Raw genomic sequence first — 24,485 nt, 5'->3', positions numbered from 1 at the left:
ATAGTCTATTCAATAAGTGGTGCTAGGAAAACTGGACAGCTACTTGTAAAAGAATGAAATTAGAACATTCTCTAACACAATATACAAAAATAAACTCAAACTGGACTAAAGACCTACATGCAAGACTGGAAACCATAAAACTCCTAGAAGAAAACATAGGCAGGGGCTTCCCAGGTGGCGCAGTGGTTAAGAATATGCCTGCCTAATGCAAGGGACACAGGTTCGAGCCCTGGCCCGAGAAGATCCCACATGCCGCGGAGCAACTAAGCCCGTGCACCACAACTACTGAGCCTGAGCTCTACAGCCCGCAAGCCACAACTACTGAGCCCACGTGCCACAACTACTGAAGCCTGCGTGCCTAGAGCCCGTGCTCTGCAACAAGAGAAGCCACGACAATGAGAAGCCCGCGCACCACAGCAAAGTGTAGCCCCCGCTCACTGCAACTAGAAAAAGCCCGCGCACAGCAACGAAGACCTAACACGGGCATAAATAAATACATAAATTTATTTTTTTAAAAAAAGAGAAAGAAAATATAGGCAGAACACTCTTCGACATAAATTGCAGCAATATTTTTTTGGATCTACCTCCTAAAGCAAAGGAAATAAAAGCAAAAATAAACAAATGGAAACTAATTATACTCAAAAGCTTTTGCACAGCAAAGGAAACCATCAACAAAACAAAAAGACAACCTATTGAATGGGAGAAAACATTTGCAAATGATATGACAGATAAGGGGTTAATATCCAAAATATATAAACAGCTCATACAACTCAACATCAAAAAAACAAACAACCTAGTTTAAAAATGGGCAGAAGACCTGAATAGACATTTTTCCAGCGAAGACATGCAGATGGCCAACAGGCACATGAAAAGATGCTCAACATCGTTAATCATCAGAGAAATGCAGAGTAAAACCACAGTAAGATATCACTTCACAATGGCTATCATTAAAAAAAAAACAAGTAGGGACTTCCCTGGTGGTCCAGGGGTATAGAATCCGCCTTCCAATGCAGGGGACATGGGTTCAATCCCTGGTCAGGGAACTAAGATCCCACATGCCACGGGGCAACTAAGCCCACAGGCCACAACTACTGAGCCCGCACGCCTCAACTAGAGAGCCCACATGCTGCAAACTACAGAGCCCACGCTCTCTGGAGCCCGAGTGCCACAACTAGAGAGAGAAAAAACCTACACGCCACAACTAGAGAAGAGAAAACCCGCACACCACAACCAGAGAAGAGAAAACCAGCACGCCACAAGGAAAGATCCCTCATGTCTCATCAAAGATCCTGCGTGTGCAACTAAGCAACTAAGACCCAACACAGCCAAAAAACAAAAAACACAAATAGATGACCTAAATGGGAAGGAAATCCAAAAAAAGAGGTGATATATGTATACATATAGCTGATTCACTTTGCTGTACAGTAGAAACTAATACAACATTGTAAAGCAACTATACTCCAATAAAAATTTTTAAAACCCCCCACAAATACCAAATGTTGGTGAGGATGTGGAGAAAAGGGAACACTTGTACACTGTTGATGGGAATGTAGGTGCAGCCACTATGGAAAACAGTATGGAGTTTCCTCAAAAAAATTGAAAATAGAATTGCCATATGACCCAGCGATCCCACTACTAGGTATGTATTCAAAGGAAAGGTCACTATCTCAGAAAGATATCTGCACCCTCATGTTCATTGCAGGATTCCTTACAATAGCCAAGATGTGGAATCAACCCAAGTGTCCACTGATGGATGAATGGATAAAGAAAATGTGATTGATATTAATATATCAATAAATATCAGAGAGACAGGAGAGGGAATTCAGCCATAAAAATGAAAGAAATCCTGCCTTTTGCAACGACAAGGATGGGCCTTGAAGGCATTATGCTAAGTGAAATAAGTCAGACACAGAAAGACAAATCCTATATGATCTCATCTATATGTGGAATCTAAAAAAACCAAACTCATAGATGCATATTGGTGGTTGCCAGAGGTGGGGTTTGAAGAGGTTGGAAAAATGGGTGAAAGTGGTCAAAAGGTACAAACTTCCAGTCATAAGATAAATAAGTTCTGGACATGTAATGTACAGCACGGTGACTATAGTTAACAATACGATATTGTATATTTGAAACTTGCTAAGAGAGTAGATCTTAAAAGTTATTAATTATCACAAGAAAAAAAATGTAACTACGTGAGGGGATGGGTGTTAACTAAGCTTATTGTGGTAATCATTTGGCAATATATACATATATCAAATCATTACATTGTACACCTAAAACATACAATATCATATGTCAAGTATATCTCAATAACACTGGGGAAAAGGGGGAAAAATCATCATAATCCAATATAAGTACTAGATGAATTTAAATAAATTGAATGCTAAAAACCAAAAATGTTCAACTTTTCTAAGAATAGCAGGAATTCTTCTGTTGATATATTTTAGCTAAAATTTATGTCAATATCCACTTGTAGAATATGGTGTTAGACAACATTCTTACTGGCTCAGAAAACTGAAGATGTGTTAAGTTTTGAACAAAAAAATCAAAAGAAATCTTTTTACATTAAAAAAAGTAGAAATGGAGGTTTATATATACAATGAAATATTATTCAGCCTCTAAAAGGGGGATCCTACCATTTGCTACAACAAGGATGAAACTGGAAGGCATCAGGCTAAGTGAAATAAGCCAGACACAGAAAAGAAAAACCTTGCATGATCTCACTTATCTGTAGAATCTAAAAAAAGTCAAATACATAGTAGCAGAGAGAATAGTTATTACCAGGTAGGGGGAAGTGAGGGTAATGGAGAGATGATGGTCAAAGGATAAAAAGTTGCAGTTATGCAGGATAAGTAAGTCTAGGGATCTAACCTACAACATGATGACTATAGTTAACACTGTATTGAATACTGGAAATTTACTGAGAGTAGATTTCAAGTGCTCTCACCACATACACACACAAAACTGGTAACTATACAAGATAGGTTAGCTTGACTGTAATCATTTCACTGTGTATGGACTGTGTATTCACTGTGTATGATGGACACCTTAAATATATACAATTTATATTTTAAAAATAAATTGCACTTCATTATGTAATAGACGTGTAACTTGGTAGAGTTACCTAACCCCTGTAAGCTTCCATTTACTGACTTGAAAATGAGGTTATTTATTCATAGGGTTATTGTGAGTAGTAAGTAATGTTCTATATTAGAGTTTCCTCAAGCTTCGGAATTCTGATTATAAATCCCAAAGTCTGAGACTACCGAGAAAGCAGGTGTAAGAAAGGAACTTGCTTCCAAGTGGAAAAAGCACTAACTGGGAGTTAGGATATCTCCCGGGAGGGATTCACCACCATTCAGCTGTGTAGCAATGGGCAATCACTTACTTCTGAACATCTGTACAGTTTTTATCTCCCCTGTCCTTGTACTGAGTAAACCAGGGAATCTGAGGAGGCCTAACTGGGCGGAGAAGTTAAGCCTTCTTCGGCTTTTCCCTGCCTGCTGCTCAGGCCTAAAACCACGCAACAGCACACCGCGCTCTTAAAGCGCGTAGTGGTGTGCTGGGGTTTTTTCGGCCACGAGGTGGCAGCATTCTCCCAACTGCCCACACACGTACAATTTGCAACCGTAGGCCCCGTTTAAATAGCAGAACAGAACACCAGATTCCCGGGTTCACCTTCCATTTTCTCTTTCGGGTGGGCCCTGCTGCGTTTCGTTAAAAGAGCGGCTTATCAAAGCTCGTTGTGCAGCGAAGGCCGAGACCGCGGGTTCTCGCGAGATCGCCGCCGGAAGTGGGTGGCAGCGGAGACGCAGAGACTCTCCTCTTCGGAAGGCGAGCGTTTCTCCGTAGCGGTTGCAGCGGTTTACCCCACGGCGCTCTGCCCCGAGAAAGAGCTCACCGGTCGCCGCCTTCCCAGCGCCGAGCTCGCACCTTCGGCTTCTCCGGCTGCACAGCTGCACGGCCCGGCCGTCGGAGCCCCCGCAAGCCTCGGCCCCTCCCTCCCTCCGACTCGCTGCAGTTAGGCCGCGCCCTGAGGCCCAGTCCGCGGCAGCTCCGGCGGGTGATGCCAAATACAGCCATGAAGAAAAAGGTGCTGTTGATGGGGAAGAGCGGGTCGGGGAAGACCAGCATGAGGTCCATTATCTTTGCCAATTACATCGCTCGTGACACCCGGCGCCTGGGTGCCACCATTGATGTGGAGCACTCCCACGTCCGATTTCTGGGCAACCTGGTGCTGAATCTGTGGGACTGTGGCGGTCAGGACACCTTCATGGAAAATTACTTCACCAGCCAGCGAGACAACATCTTCCGTAATGTCGAGGTTCTGATTTACGTGTTCGACGTGGAGAGCCGCGAACTGGAAAAGGACATGCATTATTACCAGTCGTGTCTGGAAGCCATCCTCCAGAACTCTCCTGATGCCAAAATCTTCTGCCTGGTGCACAAAATGGATCTGGTTCAGGAGGATCAGCGTGACCTGATTTTTAAAGAGCGAGAGGAAGACCTGAGGCGTTTGTCTCGCCCGCTGGAGTGTGCCTGTTTTCGAACATCCATCTGGGATGAAACGCTCTACAAAGCCTGGTCCAGTATTGTCTATCAGCTGATTCCCAATGTTCAGCAGCTGGAGATGAACCTCAGGAATTTTGCCCAGATTATTGAGGCCGATGAAGTTCTGCTGTTTGAGAGGGCGACGTTCTTGGTCATTTCCCACTACCAGTGCAAAGAGCAGCGTGACGTCCACCGATTCGAGAAGATCAGCAACATTATTAAGCAGTTCAAGCTGAGCTGCAGTAAATTGGCCGCTTCTTTCCAGAGCATGGAGGTTAGGAATTCTAACTTCGCTGCGTTCATCGACATCTTCACATCAAACACGTACGTGATGGTGGTTATGTCAGATCCGTCGATCCCTTCTGCAGCTACTCTGATCAACATTCGCAATGCCAGGAAACACTTTGAGAAGCTGGAGAGAGTGGATGGTCCCAAGCACAGCCTTCTTATGCGTTGAATATTGCCAAAATGCGCTCTCTGAAAATGCTGAATTGCCTTCCCCCGTTTTCTTTTAATATTCATAATGTCGTGTGCTTAAAAGTGGGCTTTGAAATGTGTGCTGCTTACTTCTTCCATCCCTTTCTTCCCTTCTCCCCAGTCTTCAAGCCTTGGACGCTATTTACTCAGCTATCCAGTAGAGCTTCAAGATGGCCTTTCTGAAAAGTTGGTATGGTGTTAACACTAAAGTAGGTGGTGGTGTATGTGTGTGTGTGTTCTGATTACCTGGTTATAATAGATATACACATCAAAGCCTTTACAATATCTTCCTGTATTCCTTACAAGGTTGCAAAGGTGGAATGTTATTTTATCAGCAAGGTATTAAAATGCATTTATAAATTCTTTTTGGCTTCAACCATGAATAAACATTTGCTGTTAGCAATTTAAAATATGGTCTTATTTGAAATAATTTGAAGGTGGTTAATATTAAAGCTATAGATTCTGATTGCCCACAAGTATTGCTTAACTGGTAAGTTTGATTTTGTGATCTTGGCTCCCATCACCTTAACGATGTTTCATAGCAACTGTAGCAGTGTGGTTAAGAGAACGGTCTCTGGAGCTAGACCACCTGAGCTGAGTTAGTATTCTAGTCCCTTCACTTACTAGCTCTGTGAACTGGGCAAGGTACTTAATTTTACTGTGCTTGTTTCCTCATTTGTAAAATATGGATAAGGATAGCACTACTTTATTGGATTAAGATTAAATTAAAGCAACATGGAAAACATTTAGAATGGTACCTGGCACATACTCAGTAATGTGTCAGCTGTCAATACCACCCACTGAGCCATTCTTCCTCCCCGCTCCCAAATTACTGGATGTGAAGCCTAGCTAAGTATTTAAGCCCTTACTAAATCCCAGGTATTCTTAAATACTTGATGTGCATTTTCTTACTTAATCCTCACAACCTGTGAGGTAGATTACTTTTATCTGTTAATAGATGAGAAAACTGGTATGACCTTATTAAGGTTATACAGCTGAACCTAGGCAGTGTAATTGCAGATCCTCTCCTAACCTCTCCTAACTCTTCATCATAAAAATCCTAGCTTTTTAGCTGTACATTATTCCTTCATATAAATTCCCCAATTTTATAGATTGAGTAAACTGAAGCCAGGAAGTTAAATGACTTCTCAAAGAATAGTGTTTTGCTTTGGGCAAGATCACTTTCCCATCTGTATTTGTCTGGAAATTGGATAATTTTGAATCAGATTCTTAGATTACATACTTTGGGGGAAGAATTCTAAGGTTCCTATTTTGAATTGGCAGTGTGGTATAGTGAAATCAAAAAACAGACCTAAAGTGCCCCGTTACAGCCGCCTCATAGATTGTTTTAAATGAAATCTAGTATCTTAGAGCCAAAACACCTCTGATCAACTCCTCTCACCTCATTTTACAAATGAGGCATTATCTCTATTTACAGACATTAAATATAAGTCATAGGGAATTTCCAAACCTTTATAAAGTTATTTAACATTTATTAAATCCTTTATAGCAGCACCTGTGGATGACAAGATCCCTACCCATGAAGAGCAAGAAGCTGTTCAGATATGTTATTAAACTAGTCTAATTAGGGCCTTTGGCAATAAGCTAGTATAGACTCCAAATGAACTCTGAGGGTATATATGTACTTTTAAAAATCATTTTAAAATACATTTAATAAATCTAGAGCTAGGTGGTATAATACTGAACATTTATTCAAGACTAGTATGTAAAACATTTACAGATAGTCCCATGGAGGACTCACAAATATTTTAAATTCAACATTCACAGTGCATAACGCAAAAGGTATATCAACTATGTATGTGCAACTTAACGTGAAAGAGAGCTTTACTTTAGCAAATACTTTCTTTACATTAAGGAAAATGTCCTTAAACCTATCTTCTTTAATTTTAGTATACTCAGAGTAGGGGAAAAACAGGATTTCCTTTTATACAGGTCTCAAGAATTTAAATCAGATTGACTCCATAGATCATGGTTAAGAAACACATGGTAAAGAATGCTTTCAAAATACTTGTATTTTTGTTTTCAATTAAATTCCCCCAAATTGATTTTAACAACCAATAGTCTTTATTCCACTTGATAACATTTTTCATGTTAAGCAACATTATATGCTTGTTGTCTTTAAACATTTAAAACAATTAGAACATAAGGGCATTGTCTAAAGTTTCAAACTGATAGAGAAGTCAGTTTACACACCATCTTATGAATAGTGAATAAAACAAGGTATATTCTGCTGTGAATGTAATGAGAAAAAGTACTCTTACAGCAATAAAGTAGCCCTCCGTCTTTACCATTACTTTAATTCCATCACACAGAGGCAAAGAAAACAATTCCAATACTTCAGTATCTGCTAAGGATGATCTATGGCCCTTGGAGTATATGTATGTGTGGACACACCCCACACACATATCTACGTAAGTATATGTCTGTATGTATTTAATCAATACAACTGGAGAAATCACAACCATGAAAAAATACAATAAAAGCAATAAATGAAAAATACTAAGTGAATAAAAGTTAACATAAGCCATAGGAGATTTCAGAGAAGGGACAGTCCCAGGGATAAGAGATTAAGACTTCAAGGTGAAAGTGAGATTTGTTCTGAACCCTAAAGGACAAACTATAACTGAAAGGCTGGGAGATGAAGGTAGGATATTCCAGCTTCAGAACTGTGCATTAAGATTTTTAAAGACACATGCCCACCAAAGCATTTCAGTTAAAAAAAAGGTGGGGGGGAGATCATAGTGGAAGAGGGAAAAGAGGAATCTATGGAGGAGACCTTATATGCCTTTAAATTTGAACTCACTTCTGGAATTAACAATGAACCATTAATGGAATTTTAAACAAAGAAGTGATATGGTCAAAGCAGTCCCTTAAGGTCAAAAGGCAGGTAATGCAGGCAATATTGGATAAGGAAGAGGAGTCATAAACAAAATGGTTTAGGAGAAAGTGACAGATTTAATATACTTTTGTTTATACTACTGGCATACAAAGGACAGGGAAGAATGCCAAAAACTCTCAGCCTTTCACAGGTGTGACTCAACAACGATGTGGTTTTTGTAAATCTATTAATATCCAAAGATATTTTGGTCTTGTGATTCCCATTAATTCAGGGCCCACACTTATTGATGAACTTCAGCTTCCTTATCAGAGAGCTCATATCTCTAAAGCAGAATGTAATAGTGTACCTAGCTTCTTTAAGATACCCCAGGGCTGAATGTGAATCTCTATCCATTAGCAGTGGCTCTCAAGCTATTTATTGAGCCTAAGAATTACCAGGGCAGCTATTTAAAATGCAGATTTCTAATCCTCACTTTAGACCTACAGAATACATGTTTTTTTAAGATGTATTCCAGGTAATTCCTCAAGTCCATCTTAGACAAGTCATTTAAGCTCCCTAGCTTCGGTATCATTACCTGTAAAATAGGTACAATATCACTATCTTACAGAAGTATAAGACTTAAATGATATATTAAGTATCCAGGAATAGCTCTGGCCCTTTGTAGATGCTAATACCTTCTCCTTAGCATGTTAATTTTGGATTTACCAATATTAGGTTTCTTAAGACTAGAGGACAGTTTCCCAGTAGACTTAGAGAGTCCCTATTTGTTCTGTTAACTAATAAAAGGATATGGCACCTTAGGAGAAGCTTTTCTCTTCCTCTTTCTTTTCCACTGCAAAGAAGGCAGTTATTTGTGCTTTTCTTCTGTCTTTTCTCACAAAAAAAGACTGGCCTTCAAACTTGGATCAAACAAGCAACACAGAAAGTAAGCCAAAATGAGTGAAGAAAGATGAAGTATTAAGCCCATCCACTTCCAGAACTCTTCAACTTTTCTCCTCTTCTTGCCAGTTTCTTGGCAAACTGGACAAGGCTGTGATGGTTAAGAGTTGAGGCTAGACATGGGTGCTGTAGGTGCTACCACCCTTCCAGTGTGTGCTTAACAACCTGGTTCGCAGAGGGCAATGGCATGTATTCATCACTTGGATGCTAAAGACAAGCCGTTTTCTTGGCCAGGGGGTCTAAACTACATGAGGCAGGACACTGTACAAGAGGCCTCACATCTGACTCCCATTTAGAGTCCAGAAGGCCCACTCCTGCAGCCATATCCTAAATCCTGGCCTTTTAGTTACTTCTAGGAGGTCTTGTTGGTATATTAAGGAAGGAAAATAAGGTCAAATCCTAGCTTCACCACTGACTTAGCTGTGTAACACTGAACAAGTTATTTAACCGCAAATTCAATTTTCTCGTTAATCTGAAGCTATTCTGTAGGCAGTGAGGAACTGATGGTTTTTGAGGAGGAAAGTAACAATCAAAATTAGCTCCCTTAACCTGCTGTATAGCACAGGGAGCTCAGCTTGGTGCCCTGTGATGGCCTAGTTGGGTGGGATGGGGGGTGAGGGGGAGGGAGGTCCAAGAGGGAGGGGATGTGTGTATGAGTATAGCTGATTCACTTCACTGTGCAGTAGAAACTAACACAACATTGTAAAGCAATTATACTCCAATAAAAAATTTTTTAAAAATTGAAAAAAAAATTAGCTCCCTTCCCCAAAAACAGTGCCCCTCCAAAAAAAACCAAACAGACTAATTTTTTAATTTACACTTTTTCTGTTAAAATAAAAAACTAGAGTTAAATTCTCAAAGTCTAAATTAGACTAAATATAAAACTGCTATACAACCCACTGAATGGATTTATAATGTCCCTCAAAAGTATCTAGTAATCTTCTGCCTTTTTCCTTTTTTCTAAATTCATTCTGCTCCAGTCTTCACTATCATCACATGCACTTTATTCCATCAAACATCATTTTCCAGGATCAACCTACCTGAATAATCATTAAGCCTCTTTAGAGCTTTCCCAAACTTAAACTTTGTCATTTTGATTATACACCCCAAAGCATTACTTTCCTCACTTTTTTTGTTTAGTACCAGAATGTTGTAAAAAGAAACAATAAAAGTTGTATATTTCCCTAAAAAGAAAGATCAGTATATCCAATGGCTATTAAGTTAACCACTTAATAAAACACATTAAAAACTACTCATCCTTATGTTAATTAACTGAAATTAGAACATAATGAATTAGTAAACCTAATACTATGCCATTTCATGCCCACAAGATTATCCAAGAAACCAAAATGGCTTCTCATAACTTGTTTGCTTTCCAAATACTTCACATTTCAACCCCATATCCATACAGAGAGAAAATCCAAACATACTCTCCTTACTTAAAATCAGTAGAGAAGGCTAAAAAGCATTATTTAGGACTTTTTTAGACCCTGAAAAAGTTACACTTCCAATGTGTATTTAAATTACAAATGTTTTTATCCTGTGACATTGCTTCAACTTAAGTTCATCATAGTTAAGTTGACTGGGCTACTACTTCATCTTTCAAGTCGGATGGAGATTCTTTGGCATCAAGGCTCTTATTCAAGATTTCTTCTTCTGCAAAATTGACTTCAAAAAGAGAAAAAAGGATAAGCAAACATTATAAAGAAAAAATAGGACAAATTCCAAGTGGTAGCAAATTTCAGTAAAAAGTTCACATGCAAATATGTAACTGCAATAAAATTACCATTATTCTGGGACTTCCCTGGTGGCACAGTGGTTAAGAATCTGCCTGCCAATGCAGGGGACACAGGTTCGTGCCCTGGTCCGGGAATATCCCACATGCCACAGAGCAACTAAGCCCGTGCACCACAACTACTGAGCCTGCGCTCTAGAGCCCACGAGCCACAGCTACTGAAGCCCGCACGCATAGAGCCCGTGCTCCGCAATGAGAAGCCACCACAATGAGAAGCCCGTGCACCGCAACAAAAAGTAGTCCCCACTCGCCGCAACTAGAGAAAGCCCGCGCGCAGCAACAAAGACCCAACTCAGCCAAAAAGAATTAAAAAAAAAAAAAAAAAAAAAGGTAAGATGGGAGTAGGATGGGCCCTTAATCTACAGGACTGATGTCCTTATAAGAAGGTACACGGAACACAAGGGGAGAATGCCATGTGAAGATGGAGGCAGAAATGTGTTATGTTGCCACAAGCCAGAGAACACCTGGGGGTTATCAGAAGCTAGAAGAATCAAGAAGGATCATCCTCTAGTGCAGAGGTACCCAACCCCCGGGCTGTGGACCACTACCCGTCCGCAGCCTATTAGGAATCAGGCCGCACAGCAGGTGAGTGACAGGCGAGCGAGCAAAGCTTCATCTGCCACTCCCCATCCCTCGCATTACCACCTGAACCTCCCCACCCCCCACCATGGAAAAATTGCCTTCCACGAAACTGGTCCCCAGTGCCAAAAAGGCTGGGGACTGCTGCTCTAGTGGCTTCAGAGGGAACACGGCCATGCCAACACCTTGATTCTCAATCCTAGCCTCCAGAACTTGTTTTCTCCAGAGACAAAATATTTCTGTTGTCTTCAGCCACCCAGTTTGTGGTACGTCGTTACGGCAGCCCTAGGAAAGTAATACAATGACCTACCTTGTTTTGTCACTGCACCCCCCATCAAATTATTTCAAACGAAACCACAGATACTATATTATTTATTTTTTAATTCAAATTTATTTATTTTTTGGCTGTGTTGGGTCTTCGTTGCTGCGCACAGGCTTTTTCTAGTTGTGTCGAGCAGGGGCTACTCTTATCGCTGTGTGTGGGCTTCTCACTGCTGTGGCTTCTCTTGTTGCAGAGCACGGGCTCTAGGTGCATGGCCTTCAGTAGTTGTGGCACATGGGCTCAGTAGCTGTGGCTCGTGGGCTCTAGAGCACAGGCTCTGTAGTTGTGGTGCATGGGCTTAGTTACTCTGAGGCATGTGGAATATTCCTGGCCAGGGAACGAACCTGTGTCTCCTGCATTGGCAGGCAGATTCTCAACCACTGCGCTACCAGGGAAGTCCCACTATATTATAATGATATTTAACATAGCGTTTCTCAACTTTAGAACCACCTTCCATTAGCCAAAAAGATTTTGACAAGGTTTACTTTCAGTAGTTTCTATTACAAAAGCAATAGGTTTCAGGTTTTTGGTTTTGTTTTCCACCCCTGTCCCATACCAATTGTAAGCTAAATCACTAGAAGGGCTTCCCTGTTGGCGCAGTGGTTGAGAGTCCGCCTGCCGATGCAGGGGACACGGGTTCGTGCCCTGGTCCGGGAAGATGCCACAGAGCGGCTGGGCCTGTGAGCCATGGCCACTGAGCCTGCGCATCCGGAGCCCGTGCTCCGCAACGGGAGAGGCCACAACAGTGAGAGGCCCGCGTACCGCCAAAAAAAAAAAAAAAAAAAAATCACTAGACATTCTGAAAGTACCCATAAAAATGATGGGTTTACTCTTCTCATCCTAGCTGAAGGAATAAGAAGCATATTTTGTCATATTAACAATAAAGATCATGTAACATTCACTGCATGCTATTTTTAGGAGAAGGTGGGAGAAAACTTCAGCAGGTTAATATGCACATTATCTAGTTAAATCTTACCTGTTAAATTAGGTAGACGTTCTCCAAGACTACATGGTACTGTGGTCCTCAATCTTTGTTCCACTGGAGAAAACTTAATTAGTGGTGAAAGAGACCGTTTTCTTTCACCAAGGGACATGCGTGAAGATGGTTTTGTACAGTCAATGTGCATATCATGAGTGCCCCAAAAGTTAAGCATATCATCAGTTTGCATGTATTGGGAAGTAAGGCTCAATTCTGGTTTGTGTCTTTCAAGTGTTTCAGGATTAGAGAGGCAAATTTCTTCCCTTTGCTTGGGCACAGATTTCTTCAGAGCCTCATATCCACTCCAAGTAGCCTGTAAATTAAAGTCTGATTCTGGAGTATTCTGTCTTCCTCCCACAGCACCTTCTGGGAAAATGCCACTGTGCATAGGGCTATTTGGTTCCAGTTTAAAATTGGCCTCTGTACTACTGGAGCTATTAAGACTTAAGTGACCAACTTCTTCTGGAAGAGTTTCATGTAATATGCCAAAATCACTATCTTTAAAACTGGAACTAATTCCACTTGATATCTGAAAAGAGTTCCATAACATACTTTTATGCATGGAAAGATCTTTGTAAGAAGCTTTCAAGTGGTCTGATATTTTAATATACTCTTCTTCACTGCTACCTATCACATCTCTCCTATTGCCTACAGCAGGGGAGGATGTCTCTATTTGGCTAGTTTCTAAAAACTTGTTCTGTAAAGCTGTACATTCCAAATCTTGCTTACAAATTATGTCCTTATTTAACAAATCTGACACATTCTGTGTTGTTGGTTCACCTATGCAACTGGTTACCACAGGTTTCTGAAGCACACACTTGAGGCAATCTGAAACAACTTTCTCTTCAGGCAAATGAGAATGGCTAGAATCGGACACAGTGGTTGCTGAGAAAAAACTGTCCACGTTAAGCTCTTTTTGATTATGCACCACAGGTAAGGATTCTGGCAATACTTCTCTATGTTCAGTATCCATCTGAATTGGTTCTGCACTTCTGTTATCTTCTATTTTAACAGCTTTTCTCCATGAGCTCCTAATTTCACTTACTGATTAAATGAAGGGAAAATAACACAAGTTATTAATAAATTCCCAAATAGAACATGCAATTAAACATTTCATTTCTAGTGCTTAAGATAAAACTTCTGACTCAGTACATGTTCATAAATATGCCAGTTGGATGACAAGGCTCCACAATACACCAAAGCCCAACAACATCAAAGAATTCCATCTCCAACTGACCACACACAAAAAATGAAACGTGTTCCTGAAATGTGCATATACTTTCACACAGCACATACAAATCACATGTATTAAAGAGATATTTTCTTAACCATAATTCAAAGAGTCATGTACCACAATATTCATTGCAGCTCTGTTTACAATAGCCAGGACATGGAAGCAACCTAAGTGTCCATCGACAGATGAATGCATAAAGAAGATGTGGCACATATATACAATGGAATATTACTCAGCCATAAAAAGAAATGAAATCGTGTTATCTGTAGTGAGGTGGATGGACCTAGAGTCTGTCATACACAGTGAAGTAAGTCAGAAAGAGAAAATCAAATACCGTATGCTAACACACATATATGGAATCTTAAAAAAAAAAAAAAGGTTCTGAAGAACCTAGGGGCAGGACAGGAATAAAGATGCAGACGTAGAGAATGGACTTGAGGACACAGGGAGGGGGAAGAGTAAGCTGGGACGAAATGAGAGAGTGGCATGGACTTATATATACTATCAAATGTAAAATAGATAGCATAGCTAGTGGGAAGCAACCACACAGCACAGGGAGATCAGCTCGGTGCTTTGTGACCACCTAGAGGGGTGGGATAGGGAGGGTGGGAGGGAGACGCAAGAGGGAGGAGATATGGGGATATATGTATATGTATAGCTGATTCACTTTGTTATATAGCAGAAACTAACACACCATTGTAAAGCAATTATACTCCAATAAAGATGTTATTTATAAATAAATAAACAAACAAATAAATGGAAAAAAAGATATTTTCTTGCCCATCTAGGCCAGGGTTTGGCATGCATATATATATATATTTATTTATATACTTATATATATACAGTATACACACACACACACACACACACAACACACACTTTTTCTATAAAGGGCCAGATAGTAATACTTCAGGTATTGCAGGCCATCTTATCTGTGGCAACTACTCAGCCACTGTAATGTGAAAGTAGCCATAAACGATATGCTGACAAATGAACAAGGTTGTGTTCAATGCAACTTTATGTACAAAAACACATAGGGTGGGCCAGATTTGGTTTGCAAGATGTAGTTTGCCAACCACCAATCTATACAGTGGCTAGGTTCAACCTGAACTGAATCCATTTAACTTTGGATATGTCATTTCTAGTAGCAAAATGGAAATTATATATCTAATCACTTACCCAGCATGATGTGCCTACATGAGGACAAGAATATCTGAACTTTGCCCACACAATACAGGTTGTAAGAGGAAAGTACTGGGGAGTCTGATTAGCTTGGGAGAGGTAGGTAAGATCTCTGTACAGAGTTTTTGGCTGATGCTGCTGGTTGTTGACTGGAAGAATACAGCCTCCATACTCTATAAATGTTGATCACAGATCAGGTGTGGAGGCAGAGGATATTTCTGAAGTGATCAACTAAAATATTTTCCACGAAAAAGCCAAGTAAAACAACAAAAACAAAACTGTACAGTTCCAGGGCAAAATAATACTGCTGAAGGACTGCCATATAGGTGACAGTGCCCACAGTTGATATTTCAATAAAAGTCCCCCACATGAAAACAAATAGAGCCAATGTCACTAAATTGAAAGATACAGAAAAAAAGTTTTAAAGTGAGTTTCCAAAAGATTTGTCAGACCATGGTTCTAATAGTAGTAATGTCTAAGAAAGAAAATAGTGACAAAAAACATTATTAACTTACTCAAGTTTTCTGGAGTTCGGGGAATTTGATTCCTTGTTAAGAATGGGTTGGAAGCTAGAGAGTCAATTAGTTCCTCTAATATTACTTCTTTTCCTTTAGAAGGCTGTGGTGAATCAGATAAAACTGCCCTTGCAACCTAAAACAGAAAAGAAAAAGTAAAGCAAAAATTACCAAGCCCACTGGTAGAATGCAACAAAGGCCCTGATAAGAACAATAAGCACAAAAATAAACTCAACAATGTAGCTCCCAGGCACTCCATATAGACTCTCCAGGCACAATCCTATTAAGGTGAAATCAAACCCAAACCCTGTTTCCTCCCTTATCTTAAATGGATATCCTGTTACACAGGAGAGAAAAGATAAGAAATCTTTACACTTGGAAAGATTTAGATATAGTTCTGACTGCAGTGATCTGAATTACTATCTGCCACACTTGAGCTTCACAATTCCATATCTGCTAAAATGACTGGTTCTAAAGCATGCAGGTTCTTCTTAATTATAATCCACCGTACAGTAACACCTCTACTAATAAACAGAGTACATTCTGACAACAAACTTCTTTGCCAGAAACCTCATCATCAGACATAAATTAGTGAAAACATAGGGATACATTTCTAAAATAGAGAAAAGAAAGTGTACAATATGGAAACAGCACTCTGTATTAACATTTTAATAAAACCAGAAAGCAAAAAACAAGCAAATTAAAATCTCTGCACCCTGAAATCCTGAAAAAAAGAAACTGCCTACAACCATAATCAAACTGACTCCTCCTCCATAAAAATAGAGGGCTTCTTAGAATTCTAACACTAAATATTCCTTGTCATAAACACTATTAAAGAGAATTAATTTCACTTTACTTTCAGAGTTTTATGAGATTTTAGGGCTCTCCTCTTCCATCCTATCTCATTCCACTGCTACTGTAAATTCTTTTAACCAGAAAATGTGCCTTTCCTCCCATATCAGGAAAGAAAAAAAGAATGACTAATCATCTTTTCTTTAGTATAGAGTCAATCAACTAATACAGAGAAACAACAGAACTTTAGAGATTTAAAAATATTTAGAGACCACGAAACTGGTCCAACTTCCTCAAGTTGCAAACAAGAAAAATGACTGACAGCCAGCTCTCTTATTTGGACAATATTTATTAACTTTTTTCACGATCAAGATAAAGGAGGGAACTCCAATACCTGAATCAATATGCACTAAACCAAACTTTTCTTTCAGTCTCTCAGGAATGTAAAACAGCTGATTTATTTTCTGGCTGTTTCTGTTTCTGGCAGATAATCCAAATTCAAACAATGGGAAATATGTAATAAAAATAACATTAAAGAATGGCCTGACCATTTCATTTGTATAAACCGAGTTCTGTAATACTCAGCAATAGTCGTATTATGTGGTCACTTGCCAGTGAAAAGTAGAAAATTATTAAGGAACAGAGCTGGTTAAGAAAACCAAGATCATAAACAATCATGTATTTATTCACTTTTGAAATATTTAAAAAGCAGAAGGACAAAACCTTCACTTGGTGATAATATACTGTATAGTCTTTGTTCTAAAATTCAAAAAAAGAGGAAGCTCAGCTAAGCAACAGATAACATTCGCAGAGTATTTTAATAAGTATAATCATTGGGTGTATTTATCCAACAATTTATGTAATGGTTAATTCCAAAAATATTATACATGTATTATTTTTATACTTTTGGATAGTTATAGAAAGGGACATGGGTTCTAAACCACGGATATAATCTTAACTAAATAAGTTTATTTTATATCTGTTTCTACTTTTGGGGAGGACCAATTCTGCTTTAACCATGATTTTTATTGTCTGTGACCTCCTTCCCAAATTACACCTAATCAATAATTAACTGTACTTCACTTATAATCCCAACACCATTTAGAAAATGACATTTCAGTATACTTATTACAATCTCTTTCTAACCTCTTCTACCAGATGATCTTGCTCTTTTTGGAATGGATCACTTTTTTTAGCTGGCAGAGACCCTCCAAATGCACTACTCTTTGCAATATTTGATGATGAAGAGTCTTCCGCTTCAAATTCTGATGTTTTCTTAGAAACTGTTTCATTTTTCTCTCTAGGAGTCATCAACTTCGTGTCCTGAATAAGATAGACATGTAATGTTAAAACGTTAATAATTGTACCTGATCTTCATTGTACCTGATCTTCATTAATGTTAATCTATAAAAGGTTAACATTATTGTAAAATTAAATGTTCACTGGCACAGTTTAAAAATTCCAGTATTCCCATTTAGAAGTAATAACTAATGTCTAAACAGGAATGGTAGATAATGTGCACATACTAGGAAATGTGAAAATAGAAATTTAATTGGGATATCAACAAAAGTAAAGAATATTTTTATCATATGTGAGTATGGTCAGAATTAATTTTAAATTGTTTTAAAATGTACCTTTTCAAGTAGTGTAACACTGTTTCTATCTGATGGTGAAATGGGCTGCAACAGGAAAGAAGCAGGGCTAAAAGGAAAAAAAATTAATAAATCCAAGTTATGAGTAAGAAAGAATTCCATTCACTTGATGTATTTGAATATTCTAAGGAAACTGTCTGCCCCGTATCTGTCCGTTACGATTTCACTCAATTCGTCCCGGTCATCAAAAGGCAGTTTATTATTCTAGGGAAGTATAGTGACAATTAGAGCAGTACTTCAGCCCAATTTGTGTATCAGCCTCCCAAACTAATGAACATTTTCCTTACCCAGTATGTATTTTAAGTCAACAGCATTTTTTACAAGGGTTGGATGACTTGATGAACACTCAAAAACTTGAGTACAAGGTAAAAACAAATTCAATTAGGGACTTCCCCGGTGGCGCAGGGGTTAAGAATCTGTCTGCCAATGCAGGGGACATGGGTTTGATCCCTGGTTCGGGAAGATCCCACGTGCCGCAGAGCAACCAAGCCCGTGCGCCACAACTACTGAGCCCGAGTGCCACAACTACTGAAGCCCCTGCACCTAGAGCCCATGCTCTGCAGCAAGAGAAGCTGCCGCAATAAGCCCGCGCACCGCAACAAAGAGTAGCCCCCGCTCGCCGCAACTAGAGAAAGCCCATGCGCAGCAACGAAGACCCAATGCAGCCAAAAATAAACAAATAAAAATAAATAAATTAAAGAAAAAAATTCAATTAACTAGAATCACATTGTTACAATGTCCTCAGGCTTCAGACCACAGAAGCACTGTAGCAGAGACTAAGATTCTTTTGATATTTCAGGTCCAAAATCAATTTCTCTTATGCTGAATTTTCCATAGCAAATACATTACACTTACAGTAAAGTCATGAGGTTATTCAATTTGAATTTGCAGCATTCCACACATAGTGTTCCTTAATCTCTTAGATTCTCTTGCCCCTTTTGGTTAACGTGAAAACCTTATGCATCTTTTCACTATAATTACAAAGTAAGTTATTAAATTTTTTAAGCCTTCAAAGTAATGATAACTTTATTTATCTTCATCTTGAAAGTGCCTTCAAATTCAATCATGGATTGGGTCTGCTCACTGACCAAAAGCTTTTCTACTCTAGGTAAAATGGAGGCAGGATTACCACAGAAACCACCTTCAACATCAAGCATGCCAGTGTTTTTCTTTCCGTTCACGGACAGAAAAGTACAAAATTAACAACTTTGCAAATATTTTATATAATAGCAAATATGCCTTTCAAACTTTTTCAAATATGCCCTTCTTGAAATCTACCTTCCAAACATAATTCAAAATCACTGAAATCGCTCAAGTTTCAAATTCGCTTCGACAGGATATAATCTAGATATCTAAGGCAAAAGATTAGTGATTACTATCTAGTGTGATTTTATCCACATTCTTCCCCAAAATTGACGTTAAAATGATCAGAAAGCCCTCTGAAGCAGGGCCAGCAAGCTATGGACCAATGCCATTAAGATGCCACCAAAAGACTGGTGAGCTCCTTGAGGATGATGACTATGTCTTACCAAAGGCTATTCCCAAGTCCTAACACAGTGCCTGGCGCTTGGCAGTGCCACACGATGGATCAATGAATAAATGTCACTTGAAGATGAGGTTCTATAGATGCCACCAAATTTTTCTATCTGAATCATTCTTGCAGAGTCTCATAATAGAGAAAAATGGAACCACATTCTATACCTCCTCTCTCTCGTTTCTGAATTGGCAACATGCTATTAGCCTTGTTAATATCTCAATTCAAGTCAACTTCAAAGCAGCCCTGGCTCAGTCCCTACTCTCTACCCACTTGCCAGGCCAAAACTGAGGCCCATGAAATCCAGATAAAAAGGGTATTGATCCCACTGTGGAAATTAAGCCTAAAAGCACTACCAAAAGAAAAAAGACATGCTTTTTATAGCAGCAAAAATTTTGAGGAAAACCTAAAGTCTAAAAATAAATGAAATGTTAAAAAGCTATTTTAAGTGGTAATATAATGTTAAGTAAATATACACACACACTTAAAAAAACTGCATTTATGCTATGTTAATGTTGAGAAAATTTTGTATTTTAGAATACAAGACTTTGGAATTGGAAATAAAGTCTAAAAAAGAACTTTGGAAAGAATCTGACAAGTGATTTATTGGAAATTGGAAATTTTAGCTAATTATTTTTTATTTTCATTTGTTGTTGTTGTTATAATATGTCTACAATTAACAGAGAAATAAAAAAAGAGAAAGGAAATAACAAAATGAGATTAGAATTCAATTTCTAAGACTAAGGATGTTTGTTTGGAATGCATGCAAGATCATACTGCCCTATCTCTGAAATGTAGTAAAGGAGAAACCGTAGAGGTTAAAGGTCTAGAAGAACTGCATCACCACCACTAGAAATATCATGGAACCCTCCTTTCCAGAAACCACTGCAAAGAAAGGTAGTACCCACAGTGTACAGCAAAGGCATCATCAATCACTGAATTCTGATTGTAAGTATGGTGCAGCCTCCATGAGCTCACTCTGATCAAAATCAAGCCAGGAGATCTATGGAGAAGACTACTTATACTTTAGTACTTGTGAATGAAAACCACACGTGAAAGGGCAAACAACACACTTACCCTAAAAACTACATTCATCTCATGCTTTTTAACTGCATAATTATATTAACCATATCCACATATGAATTTCCCAATTAACTACACTGATACTGATGTAAGATGATGCCACTACAAATAAAATATTTAGTATAATAGCTGAACTACATGCCAAAAACGGTATTTCTTTAAGTGCAGTCTCTCCACGTTACACATGAAACATTTTATTACAAAATACCTTTTACAGTAAAGAATTCTGAGCAACATGTTTACTTCCATATCCCAGTAACTCAACTCTTTACCTCTCTTCTGTTCTCCTATTAGGCAGTCATAATCTTTCATTTCCCATTAAGCGTTTATCCCTCATCACCAAAAGCCTTCCTCTACCTCCTTTCAATATCCCAACCTATAAGTAAAATAAAGAGTGAAAAGACAGTTAAAAGATCCAAAAGCTTAGAAAAGGATAAATGTGGAAGTCAAAATTATTTAATACAGGGGCTTCCCTGGTGGTGCAATGGTTGAGAGTCCGCCTGCCGATGCAGGGGACACGGGTTCGTGCCCCGGTCCGGGAAGATCCCACATGCCGCGGAGCAGCTGGGCCCATGAGCGATGGCCGCTGAGCCTGCGCGTCCGGAGCCTGTGCTCCGCAACGGGAGAGGCCACAGCAGTGAGAGGCCCGCGTACCGCAAAAACAAACAAACAAACAAAAACAAACAAACAAAAAATTATTTAATTCAACTTTTTCCTATATTAAGAGAATTCTATTTGAATTAAATTCTTAGGGGCTGAGCATCTGGCTCCTGTAGAATTCTGATAGTACATCTTAGTACAAAATTCTACTTCAAGAAAGAATCTTGAGGTTGAATGGAGTTCATAAATAAAATCAGATTTGTGAATTAATCTACTAACTCCATCAATCTTTAGTCCAACAAGAGACCTTAAATCAAAATATTTAATCTGTTCTCTCAAGGAAAGACAGACCAAAAACATAACTGAGATCGGGAAGCACCAACTATTTCCCTCTAAGAGGCATGCTTTAAGAACAATTGTGATAAGGGGGTAAAATTAGCAAGCCCAATAACTTTATAATTTCTTCACTTTACAAGGTCTTCACTGCAGATTTCATTCTATTTCTTTAGGTACTCAGAAAATCAACATCACACCCAGATCTAAGAACAAAAATAAAATTCTCCCACAAGTAGTGCTGACCTCCTATGAACCAGAAAATTTGCAGAGGAAACTGCCAATAGCATAATTTCACATGTAAGCTTTGACAATAGTTACGGTATTTCAACTTAATAACTTATTAAGAGTATACAGAATGAAGGGGGCCTCAAGTCATTTAAAATTTTCTTTTAGAATTATCCTAAATATTTTGTTTCCATATCTGTGCCTCATTAACATGGGGAAGTTGAACTGAAAATCGACTATTTAAATCAAAGGTTAATCAGAAAAAGCAAAATAATAAAGGAATCTATTTAGCATATCTGTGTTTGACTGCTACTTAATAATGTTTAGTTTCAATAAAGGACAAACACATTCACATTTAGTTTAGAGATTTCTGCTTTTATAATCTGGCATCAGTTTATTTAAGGGATAAATAGGATAATAGAGGAAAAAAGACAATAAAGTAAGAATACTCCTAGTTACAACAAACTAGCTAGGTTCAGTTTTTTCATATGCTAAATTTTGGGATTAGATTGAATCAGAAGTCTTCCCAAAAAAATTTTTTTTAAGTACAGAACTCTTTTTATCAAATGGCATATAAAGCCTCAATATATAGTACAGATAAAACAGAAGGCTGCTTAGGTTGAAGTGGGAAACGCTGGAACAGTCACAGGTTAAATTTGATTCATCCACAGCACCAGAGGGTGCTGCAGAACACAGACTGAAAACTACCAACTAGACTACCAACTAGATCATCTCAGAAGTCCCTAAACTCTTGGATTTAGTCGAACAGCCACAAGTGATTTCAAAGACGTTCACAGACACAAAAAGGCAAAAATTCCTAAACTTGCATTAAATAATTTTCACATATGTCTTTTTCTTCAAAAATTACATAATCCCCATGAGTCCCAACATTTAGATAAGAATAGAGGAAAAAAATGCCCTTGCATCAGAAATGTTGAATCTTTCCTGAAAACGTGGATCCGCAGTAGAAAAACACTGTCTGGTTAAGAGAAGAAAGTTACGAGCTATCTCACAGTGGAGAAGCTTGAAAGCTGGCTGAAGATGGGACTAAAATTAATTAAGAGAAAAAAAATCAATATGAAAATCAAATTTCTTTTACCTGTTGGCTAGATCACATTTAGTTTCCACTATATCACTTGCCCTTCTGCAATCATCTTCCTGGGTATGTTGCTTACGTGTATCTAAAGGAATAGAAAAATTAATTACTCTTTAATTATGTTTGTACATTCTAATATTCAGAGATCTCTTGAAGTTATACAACAACCTCTAAACAGAAGAAAACAGAAAAATAAAATAAATGTTAAAGAAAAGGACAATTATTCAATTATTAAGTATAAAGTAGTATGCATGACAGTGACGGAGAATATGTACAATAGGCTTTTCTAGAAAGATAGCTCAAAGTTTCCCAAAAAGGGACAATCCATAATTCTCAAGTATTATATAGCCATGCTTCTTGTTTAAGTACACAGATAATGCAATTACCACATACACCAGCCAAAAAGTTATACTACTTAGCATATTTTAGCCCAGCATCTATGACATCAGTCAACCTATGTATTTATTCTTCAACATATCATTTAATAACTATGTGTCATTACTGCACTAACAATAGGAAAAAGAAATTAAAAATGGAGACCTGTCTTCAAGGAGTCAGTACAGAATTATGGTATACTGCTACAGTATTATGACACAAGTATGCACAGAATGCAAGGAGGCAGAAAGGCACCCGGCCCAGAGTGGGGAACATGAAGAAGCCATGAAAGTACTAAGAGAATAAGTTGCATGTTTCGTGTGCCACAGCATAAGGTATATCTAGTGGAAGCATGATAGGCAATGAAATTGATGACAAAAGCCATGGCTATATTTCAAAGGATTTGATATTCCAGGAGCTCCTCTTCTTTCAACATGTTAGCTTCTGAAACACTATTTATACATGTGTCCAAAGTGTTACTGTATAAGAAGCCAATGTGTATACTATGTAAAGTTTTCCTTTTAATTCATCATAATGCCACCTCATAACATTTTCAATACCCTATGCTTTTGAACCTGCTAATTATGATGGAGTTACTGTTATTTATAAAACATTCCAAAAGTAAGCACAAATACAACTATACCACAAGCTTAGTAGACAACCATTAACTAAAATGATGATGATATATTCAACATCTTGTTATAACCTATAATGTTAAAGAACTGAAAAAAAATATGTATGTGTATGTGTGTGTATACATATATATATATATGTTCCATTTCAGATCACTGAATCACTTTGCTGTACACCTGAAACATTGTAAATCAACTATACTTTAATTTTTAAATATTTTAAATTTAAAGATTTTTTAAAAATAAAAATGATGATGCATAACTTTAAACACCATCTGGTGGTGGTAGGCAGAGTTCATGCACATTTGTTCTGGTATGAAAGAAAGTCTGTAAGGTAAAAGCTGCTAAGTGAAGTGATAGGTGATCAAAAGTCACTGGTGGGTATTACACCAAGAGATGAAAAGGATCATATTTACATTACAGGAAGATCACTGATAGCCATTTGGAATACAGAACAGATAAACTATTGGAGGCAGAGTACCTAGTTAGAACACAATCACATGCAAGAAATGATGAAAACTAAACTTAAGATGCAAAGATAGCAAAGGAGGGCACAGTGATAATAGTGCATTTAGGAGGTTAAAACAAACTAAACTCACCACTACAAAGCAAACGAAACTAAAGCAGACACTGACTCCTACTGTAAAGACACTACAACTACTAAATAAAATGTAAGAAAAAAGGAAAGCCCAGAAGAATAAAAATCATCACATGACAGAACCAAAGA

General features: G+C 38.3%; 2 protein-coding genes and 1 non-coding gene across 4 annotated transcripts in view; 1 reads left to right on the top strand and 2 right to left on the bottom strand.

The window, feature by feature from the left end:
- Positions 1–3,614: 3,614 nt before the first annotated feature.
- Positions 3,615–5,438, top strand: RRAGA (Ras related GTP binding A). Its single transcript, XM_004276106.3, has one exon. The coding sequence runs from the start codon at positions 4,067–4,069 to the stop codon at positions 5,006–5,008; it is 942 nt and encodes a 313-aa protein (XP_004276154.1). The 5' UTR covers positions 3,615–4,066; the 3' UTR covers positions 5,009–5,438.
- A 1,233-nt stretch (positions 5,439–6,671) lies between these two features.
- HAUS6 (HAUS augmin like complex subunit 6) overlaps positions 6,672–24,485 on the bottom strand; it is a 43,833-nt gene continuing 26,019 nt past the window's right edge. For both annotated transcript variants that reach the window (XM_033439723.2, XM_033439724.2), the window contains 6 exons: positions 22,755–22,836; positions 17,860–17,926; positions 17,372–17,548; positions 15,434–15,569; positions 12,500–13,546; positions 6,672–10,495 (listed from right to left, as the gene is read on the bottom strand). In XM_033439723.2, the coding sequence (XP_033295614.1) occupies positions 10,401–10,495; positions 12,500–13,546; positions 15,434–15,569; positions 17,372–17,548; positions 17,860–17,926; positions 22,755–22,836 (1,604 nt within the window). In that variant the 3' untranslated portion in view covers positions 6,672–10,400. The remainder of the gene's footprint in view (positions 10,496–12,499; positions 13,547–15,433; positions 15,570–17,371; positions 17,549–17,859; positions 17,927–22,754; positions 22,837–24,485) is intronic.
- On the bottom strand, positions 18,009–18,142 carry LOC117203779 (small Cajal body-specific RNA 8). The gene has a single exon (XR_004486671.1). It is a non-coding gene; the product is annotated as a small Cajal body-specific RNA 8 (non-coding RNA).

This window comes from Orcinus orca, chromosome 6, assembly GCF_937001465.1.
Source record: "Orcinus orca chromosome 6, mOrcOrc1.1, whole genome shotgun sequence".
Taxonomy (NCBI): Eukaryota; Metazoa; Chordata; class Mammalia; order Artiodactyla; family Delphinidae; genus Orcinus; species Orcinus orca.
Note: the sequence above shows the minus strand (reverse complement) of the source record. Positions and strands in the feature narration are given on the sequence as shown.

Bases quoted from the DNA above. Each gene is read 5' to 3' on its own strand.
- RRAGA (XM_004276106.3), top strand. From the start codon at position 4,067: ATGCCAAATACAGCCATGAAGAAAAAGGTGCTGTTGATGGGGAAGAGC.